At 37.8% G+C, this 9,250-nt stretch overlaps 1 protein-coding gene across 1 annotated transcript in view; it reads left to right on the top strand.

Annotated features, from left to right (window-relative positions):
- Nucleotides 1–7,757: 7,757 nt before the first annotated feature.
- Nucleotides 7,758–9,250, top strand: part of gtf2f1 (general transcription factor IIF, polypeptide 1) — a 7,605-nt gene continuing 6,112 nt past the window's right edge. Inside the window, exons 1-5 of the mRNA XM_017306117.1 lie at nucleotides 7,758–7,825; nucleotides 8,246–8,312; nucleotides 8,487–8,533; nucleotides 8,677–8,749; nucleotides 8,899–9,123. Of these exons, the coding sequence (XP_017161606.1) occupies nucleotides 8,301–8,312; nucleotides 8,487–8,533; nucleotides 8,677–8,749; nucleotides 8,899–9,123 (357 nt within the window). The 5' untranslated portion in view covers nucleotides 7,758–7,825; nucleotides 8,246–8,300. The remainder of the gene's footprint in view (nucleotides 7,826–8,245; nucleotides 8,313–8,486; nucleotides 8,534–8,676; nucleotides 8,750–8,898; nucleotides 9,124–9,250) is intronic.

The following is a 9,250-nucleotide window of genomic DNA, read 5'->3' on the forward strand; positions in this document are numbered from 1 at the left end:
TACAACAGTGAGATAATTGTACAATGGGGCAGGAGCAGTGTTTCCTTTTTTTTTAGCATTTGCTGTCCACAAAATCATTACTTGTTCTTTTTCTTATTTGTGTTAGCTCATAGTGGACAGTGATGGTAGTATTACAGCAGTTTTACTACCATGAGGCTGGTACAGCATGAGGCTGTACCAGGTGCAGAGTGGGGGATGTAGTTGCTTTAAAGACCTGGTTGGACGGATATTCATAGTTGGAAGGTRTCAAAGGKTGGGTGGAGAAGGACTCCCGCTGCATCTTAATTGGAGTTAGTTCGACRGAGCAGTAGTCACTGAGGAGTAGGTACAGAAGGTGAAGAGCGCAGGAATACATGGGAGCAGGTAGGAGACTAACTGTGGTTACATAAAAGCCAGGCTTGAAGATACTAAAAAATGGTAAATATAGGAACATATTACTCGAGTTATTCAGATGAGACTGTTCAAAGTTTATCCTGGTAGCCTCCTTATATTGCAGCCTATATGCCATGACACGACTTGTAATTCCACTAGTTCACTGACACCAATTTCCATGTAAATTTTCATGATGGCCAAAACATGACTAAATTCGCCCATCACAATCGAAGYGCTTCAAATGAAACGATTTCTGCTGCTGTCTTGTTGCATTACGATCTGCATCCTGCCGCTTTCATTTGTCCCCACGGAGGATTTCATGTGCTGAGCACAGGTCTCACAAGTGAGAGCYGCAGCTTTCTGAATTGTTTCTGAAAGGTCAACTGTGGACATCCTCAGACCTAATGTTGCATTAAAATGGCCTCTGTCTGTGTGTGCACACGGTGTTGCATCGTTACACACACTGCAGCATGTGAGGATCTCCAGGATAGCAGGGGCACAAAGGTTCCTGGTGCAATATTGAGACGTGTGAGTGTGTTTGTGTTCATCCTTTGTCTAGAGAGACTCCAGGAGGTGATTCATGATTTTGAGAAAGAAAATTAAAAGCAAGAAATCCTTTCACACTAGGAAGTTTTGGAAGTGTGTCAGTGTGCGAAAACAAACACAGACCCACATACTTTCTTAGAGAGCCCAGGTTGGATGWGAACAGAGRCAACACAGTTGCTGTTTTGTTTAGYTTTTTTACTTTATACMRCKTTTTYATTTCTTAGTTTTTAATTGGTATTATAAGGCAGAAATAATGTGGTACCTGATAATGTGTTACTCTGTTAAGGGAATTACAAATCAACAAATTCCACCCATCCAACTAAATATACTATTTAGTTTTTGTTAGTCTTCATTAATAATAGATTTTCTGCTTTGTTTCCTGTAATGTTTTTTTTTTCCAGTGCTTTTTAATTTCCTACTTCAACAGAAAGCCATCTTAAACTTACAGTTCAGATTATTTTTAAGTGTGGTACTTAAAARAAATTTGTTAAAAACCTTGTTAAAAACATACAAGTTGGGAAGGCAGACTGGTTAGCTACTGGCTTCACTAGTCTGGTCTGGTCAGTTGCCTTGAATTAAGCTCTTTCCTCACTTATTCGCTGTGCAGATWCAGYAAGGTTTGTGACTGACGGCCTTCATAATCACTGACAGTCCTGTTCTCTTTCAGACTGCCCGTGCTTTGGTGCTCAAGGAAAAACCTCCTTCTACTGCTCACCACTAACTTTGGAGACCTTTATCTCYCAATGTCGCCCGACGTTGGGGTATCACCTTTTATTTTAGAGAATGTATTCATCGACATGGACCGCTATCTCTGGAATAAAGGTAAATATCGATGATGATGTATGACAGACCCAGTTTGAACGCTTTCAGCTCAACACTCTGGTTGTTTTAGACAGTTTTATAGTGCCGGTAGGATCCTGTCTACCGGTAACAGTAAATCGCACTTCCCACTGGTTTGGCCTGGTCTGACCCCCGTTGAAGTCTGTTTCCTACAAATTCAAAATGAATCCACACAGAACTGTAAACTGCTTGCAAAAACAATAATAAGAAAAAAGAAAAAAAAGACGCATAACTATATATTTTCTTTTCAGTGCTCTACAGTGTTTTAAATTGGATTGTGTATTCCTCAGCAGCTTGTGAATTGAGATGGAAGAAACTCCAGGTATAACACAAGGAGAGGTACATGTTTTGCATGTGTGAACAGTGTGAGAATAATGCTTCCTGCTTCACATGAACAAATCTATTGAAAGTTTGGTTATACCTGATTAACAGACATGCCCTACTCGTTACTGACTTGTTTGCTTATTTTGTTTTTCCGGGCTTTTTTTTGTCTTCGTCTTTCTTGTCCATCTCACTATGCAAGTCTTGCTCCAAACACATGCAACTACTTGAAGGCTCATTAACTCCCTTTGTCAATCTTTGTCTCTTTTAACGGATAACAATTTGCTCCAGAGCATCCTGTGTTTCTCRGACTCTTATTAATATTTTCTCATTATCATTCCCAGTGGTGGCTAGCAATATCACAATAGCTTGTCTAGGCTTGATGATTAAGAAATAACTAATTTATTGTTGAGAGGCTTTGTGGTGATGTGTGTTAACAGACTTAATTTATGTGTTCCAGTGAAAGCAACAATGAACTCGGAGGCAACAAAAAAATAAAAAGAAAAGAAAACACCAAAACACCCCATTGATCATAGCTTCCATTTTTTTTTTCCATGTGCTTTTTGGACCAAATGTGATTGTTATGATATGCAAGCTAAAGACTAAAGTCATATCTTTGAATTTCCTTTAGCGAATTTGCAAGACATTAGCTAAATCATTACATAAGAAAAAACATCAAAATGTGGAGTGATGGAGGAGAACTGGAGGGGAAGAATGTGTTTCCTGATTCAACTTCCTTTTAACCTGTTAAAGACCTTCTTTCACCTAACTTTACCTCTAYCTAATTAAAGTCAGCAGTTTAATTAAATCTGTCCTGTGACAACCAGCTTTTCTTTTTTTTCAGTTTTGTGTTCAAGACTCTCACATAAAAAAATCTTAATAATGGTATCCAGATGCACGTTTTAAATGTTTTATATAAAAACTGCATTGCAAACCAATAAAAAAAGGAAAATAATAATTTGGGCTTTTATAACTTCATCTTTGATGTTATTATCCAACTGTTCACTTTTAAAGCCTTAATTCAACCCCAGATAAACAAAAGAAAGAAAGAAAGAAAGAAAGAAAGAAAGAAAGAAAGAAAGAAAGAAAGAAAGAAAGAAAGAAAGAAAGAAAGAAAGAAAGAAAGAAAGAAAGAAAGACCTACTGGGCGTGCTCTAAAAAATGATTCTTACATTTAGTGTGTGCTTCAGACTGCAGAGAAGATTTACTGGAATAATTATAGCAAGACAGGACGGTTTCCTGTCAGAGGCGGAGGACAACAACTGTCACTGTTGCACACAGAGTGAGGAATAATCACTCAGACTTGCAACTGACCAGACTGGTTTCATAAAACTCTGTCATGCTTCTGAGATCGGTGGACACAGAGCCAAGCCGTCTGCCATAACTTTCGGGACGAGCTGAGCAAACATTTCATGTGGATGGAAGGACGGCGTCTTCTGAGTGTTTGTCTCTCCTGCTCTGTTGTTATGTAACAAAGCAATATTTGCACATGCATTTACAACTACCTGAAACGAACAAAAAGTTCCCCTCTATGCGTATAGCTATGGCATTATATGTTGCAGCCGTCTGTCAGTGGCCTGTGTCAGTTTGCCACTCATAAGCCGGTGCAATAATAAAACGAGCCCGAAGTTTTTCAGGCTTCCACGTCAGCGATCGCGACTTCACCTCTGGTCTGGCCACCTTCCCGACGCTCCTGACCTTTGGCTGATGTCTACGTGATCCGACAAACTCTTGACATGCAGCCACAGCGTCCCCTCCTCCCCCTGTCACCCCTCAGATTGCAGGATTGTTTACCAGACGAGGTATCGCAGCTGACTGGCCTCACGACTCGAGCGCTCCGAGTGTGTTTCCATGGCAACCGCGTATAGTATGGAGAAGAGGTGCAAAGAGTGTGAGAGGGGCGAGAGACAATGAAGCTTTAGCACTGTAATATCTTGTTATTTGGCTCCGTGCTCCCATTATCTGCTCTACAGGTAGCTGCAGCTTAACTATTACATTTAAGCAAAAAGAAGCCTGTTTTCCCCCCCTCTTTTTTAATGGACTTTAAAAGTGGTCTTGGTGTTAATAGTACCACTATGGCTATGTTCTCAGTTCATTAAAGTAATCACCTTTTAAAAGCTCAGCTTGACAAAAATGTCCACATTACTTAGGTTGCTCTCCCTGGTGAAAGGTTACCTGCTGCCTCAGTTTCAAGTCTTTTATCGTCACAGATGAATTGTCCTCAGCGATAGCCCTGATTTAGCAACAGTCATCTCACTATCAGCGCTGACCAGTGTTAAGGCCTGGCTCAATGACCGGGACAAAACCTCCCCACTGAGACGTTGATGATTTATTTGGTACACTGAGTCCTTCGCATTGCACCAACACAAAGCACAAAATCTACATGTACTACTTTGTGTTGGTCTATCACAGGATTGACCACTGGGAGGTGGAAGAGGACCTCAATTATTATTATTTTTTTTAATATAGATCAATGATTTCTTTTATTTTTTTAAGTCTGGAATTTGTTCTCAGATTTTTTTTTTCTCACATCAAAAACAATGGGACATGGATCAGTTCTATGAAAACTTCTGCTCTATTGAACCAAGTTTAAAGAAAAGCTACTCTCTGAGTTTTGATATTTGTTCTCCTATTTAGGTTAAATTAACATGAATGCAAAAACAGTGGTTCATAAGAGACACATAGTTTTGTCTCTGTGCCTTACATTTTCTACTTATGAAAAAAAAATAGTTTGTCAATCTTCATTAACAGTCTGTGCTCATATGCAAGACTTGCAGATGCTTGGAAGACTACTCTTTGGACACCCCTAGCAAATCATCCTAACATAATAGAAATTAAGTCAAGTCGCTCCATAAAAACCAATATAGAGTTCAAAGAGTATGGATAATCTGTAAGGCACTGTATACATCTGCAAACTGAAGCTGTGTTCTTCARCTTTTTCTTTTTAAACTACAGGAATCTTTGTAATTAAAAAAAAAGAAAAGAGAAACATTTCTGAGTTTAGGATGCTTTTGGAAATGCGTCACAAATAAACCAGTTTGACTCAGCGCCTGAGATACAAACATGATTATGGAAGAAGGTTGCAARTGAGAATGTGAGTGGACGACGTGAGACCACTGTTTGCCCAGTGTCATTGAATTCAGCTACGAATGCAGCCTGCGCCCAGGCAGCTGGAATACTGAGTTCTCATCAGTCCTCGAAGCTGCACGGCATTAAACATGAATTAGAAACAGCAAATCAAATGCATTAACTTTTTTCTGTCACACGCTCACATTTGCATGCAAACATAACACTGACTGGATGTTTTTAATTAATAACAGGCAACCTAGATTAAAAATCTGCTTTTCTAAATATAGATTACCATTTAAATAAATGTGCAAATACATAATCTCGTGTGTAAATTTTATTCAGATTGCTTACATAATAAATACACATGAGCATGTGAAAAAATACAAACAAACAATGAACTATGAGTACGGTAATAAAAAAAAGATTAACATCTAAATAAACTCTATAAGCTCAAAGAAATTGCAACAGAATCGGTGATGTGACTTTTTATTTACTGCGTGAGACGTAATACATGGTGACCATCTGCACTGTATACTGGTTCTTTTTGGCAATAAATTAGCTTGAAACCAGCAACGTACACATATGCCTTATGGCCCATTTCTTCTTTTTCTTAACCKTMATTGCCATTCTGAGCAAGACTGCACTTATACTACGTGGTCTTTGGACTGTCAGCAACATCTTGTGGCAGATAAGGGAAACTACAAAACATAAAGAGGCACTTTTTATGATAATATCAATGGATAATAATGGAAATACTGCACTTCTGCAAAGATTAAATTATGCTTAAAAGAATTTTAATTATTCAATCGGTTCAAATGTCTCAAAGTTCAGCTATGAGATCTGTGTGACACATATCAGTAATTCTGGTGATTTATTTATCTTTTTTTAAGTTTCTGTTTATTTTAAAAGTATTCATGCCATTTAAAATTCTTTAGATTTTGTCRTGTTATCACATCAACACTTTAATTGTGAAATGAAAGAAAGTTATTACGTCTGAAACTAATTATTATGAAATGTTTGTGCATTGTTCTGAGTCAATACTTTGTAGAAGCTAMATTTTCTGCAATTACAGCTGCATTTTGGGGGGAGCTTGTAGTCAATGTAAACCTTAGGATTTGCCATGTTCTTGGATTTAGGTCTGGACTGTAAYAGGGCCATTGTAACATGCGGGAATGCTTTAATCAGAACCACCCCATCTTCAAACAGATTTTYATCTTGTGCTCCACTGTTTTTCACTCAAAAACTGGACATATGTAAACGCGGTTTGTTGAGAGAACGTTTTAGAAGCGATACATTTGGTGAAGTTAAGTAAAAAGGTTCCTGTCAATAGAATTCCTGACATTTTCTTCATATGACTGATTTAAAAGCACAAAATATTATGAACAAAAATATTAATTTTTGGTTAACTTTGCAGCACTTACTATCGACGCCGTGACGGGGGTTTAGTTCGGAACCATTTGTGGCTAGTTGTTTCTAGTCGTCCTCATAAACGGAACACATTACACCTAGTTGATCGGCACAGTGTTGTATCACTTACCAACATGCTCAATATAATGTCCTAAAGCTCTGTATAGCTGCAGTTATCTTATGTTACGGGTATAGGTGAGTGAGTTGGAAGCAAAATTATACTAATTACGGCAAAGTTAATGGTAGTACGCAGCAAATAGCATCACAGTTTTGGTTAACCAGCAAGTGCTAGTTGTATTAGCATCTGTTGCTAACGGTGAAGCCTTTGTAATTTTTGCAGGGTCAGGGTTTATAGCATTTCGTACTGTTATTCATTGCTGCTGTATTGTTAAGTTTGATTTAATGTGGATTMTAAAATTTGATAGCTTGCTTGTCATATAATAACATTGTTTCTTTCGTAGCTTTAGCAACATTAAGCTTCAATTGGTAGTTTTATACCAAATCATTTGGGTCAAGAAAACGTTACAGTGGTATTGAGACTCTTGTCTTATTTTCGTCTAGAAGTAACTATTCCAGGCTCATATCAATGTTTTAAATTTTNTGTTATCACATCAACACTTTAATTGTGAAATGAAAGAAAGTTATTACGTCTGAAACTAATTATTATGAAATGTTTGTGCATTGTTCTGAGTCAATACTTTGTAGAAGCTAMATTTTCTGCAATTACAGCTGCATTTTGGGGGGAGCTTGTAGTCAATGTAAACCTTAGGATTTGCCATGTTCTTGGATTTAGGTCTGGACTGTAAYAGGGCCATTGTAACATGCGGGAATGCTTTAATCAGAACCACCCCATCTTCAAACAGATTTTYATCTTGTGCTCCACTGTTTTTCACTCAAAAACTGGACATATGTAAACGCGGTTTGTTGAGAGAACGTTTTAGAAGCGATACATTTGGTGAAGTTAAGTAAAAAGGTTCCTGTCAATAGAATTCCTGACATTTTCTTCATATGACTGATTTAAAAGCACAAAATATTATGAACAAAAATATTAATTTTTGGTTAACTTTGCAGCACTTACTATCGACGCCGTGACGGGGGTTTAGTTCGGAACCATTTGTGGCTAGTTGTTTCTAGTCGTCCTCATAAACGGAACACATTACACCTAGTTGATCGGCACAGTGTTGTATCACTGTGCCGACACTTACCAACATGCTCAATATAATGTCCTAAAGCTCTGTATAGCTGCAGTTATCTTATGTTACGGGTATAGGTGAGTGAGTTGGAAGCAAAATTATACTAATTACGGCAAAGTTAATGGTAGTACGCAGCAAATAGCATCACAGTTTTGGTTAACCAGCAAGTGCTAGTTGTATTAGCATCTGTTGCTAACGGTGAAGCCTTTGTAATTTTTGCAGGGTCAGGGTTTATAGCATTTCGTACTGTTATTCATTGCTGCTGTATTGTTAAGTTTGATTTAATGTGGATTMTAAAATTTGATAGCTTGCTTGTCATATAATAACATTGTTTCTTTCGTAGCTTTAGCAACATTAAGCTTCAATTGGTAGTTTTATACCAAATCATTTGGGTCAAGAAAACGTTACAGTGGTATTGAGACTCTTGTCTTATTTTCGTCTAGAAGTAACTATTCCAGGCTCATATCAATGTTTWAAATTTTGGTTTTGTTATTTAGTGTTTTGCACTGGACTGAATCAGCTTTTCATAAACCCAGCAGGAGATCACTGATCATGACGTCACTGGTAAGTAGTGACTTTTCTCAGAAAACGCAAATTTACATTTCTGTTTCTTTGTAGCCACTTTGACATATGCAGTCCATTCTAAAAATATGTCACAACTCTTTRAGTCTACATGAAAAACACCTTCAGCCTGTACAGTGACATGGTTTCAGACACATCCCTCTGTTTATTTTACAGGGTGGAAGTAGTTCCTCAACCACAGAGTACACTGTGAGAGTCCCCAAGTAAGTAACAAACAAATGTAGTGAAAGCGTGTATCTAGATGTTAAGCAACATACGATTCACCTTCATCTAATAATGATTTTCTCTGACACAGAGAAAAATGGAACTGAATATTTTTTTGTTTTCATCTCTGTTTCTCCTATAGAAATACCACCAAAAAGTACAATATAATGGCTTTTAACTCGGGGGATAGAGTCAACTGTTCCAGCTGGACACAGGTGAGCTTTTATATCTCCGTATGAGAACTGAGTCATTTAAAAAAAAAAAAAAAAAAATCAAGAAACCAAAATATTAGAATGATGAGAAATTACAATATACTTCCAATGTGAGTTTGTAATGTTATGTTTCCCCTTCCCTTCCTTCCCAGGCTCGTATGGAAAGAGACATGAGTGCTCGGCGAATATATGGGGAGGAGGAGACACCGGAGAGTGGCGCAGGTAGCGAGTTTGGCAAAAAACAGCGGGAGGAAGCTCGGCGAAAAAAATTTGGAATTGTTACCCGAGAGTTCAAAGTGGAGGATCAGCCATGGATCCTGAAGGTCAATGGCAAAGCTGGCAAGAGGTTAGAAAACAGGTTACTCTTCTTTAAGATTTAAGAAGTTAAAATGCTTAGCAGTTTTTCAAAGCGTCTTTGTTTTTTGTCTTAATCTTGTCACAATGTATTTTTTCTAAAACATGTGAGATGCATTTCTGCACATATTATGCATCCCTATAGGAGTT

Source organism: Poecilia reticulata, linkage group LG8 (genome assembly GCF_000633615.1).
Source record: "Poecilia reticulata strain Guanapo linkage group LG8, Guppy_female_1.0+MT, whole genome shotgun sequence".
In the NCBI taxonomy this organism is placed as follows: domain Eukaryota; kingdom Metazoa; phylum Chordata; class Actinopteri; order Cyprinodontiformes; family Poeciliidae; genus Poecilia; species Poecilia reticulata.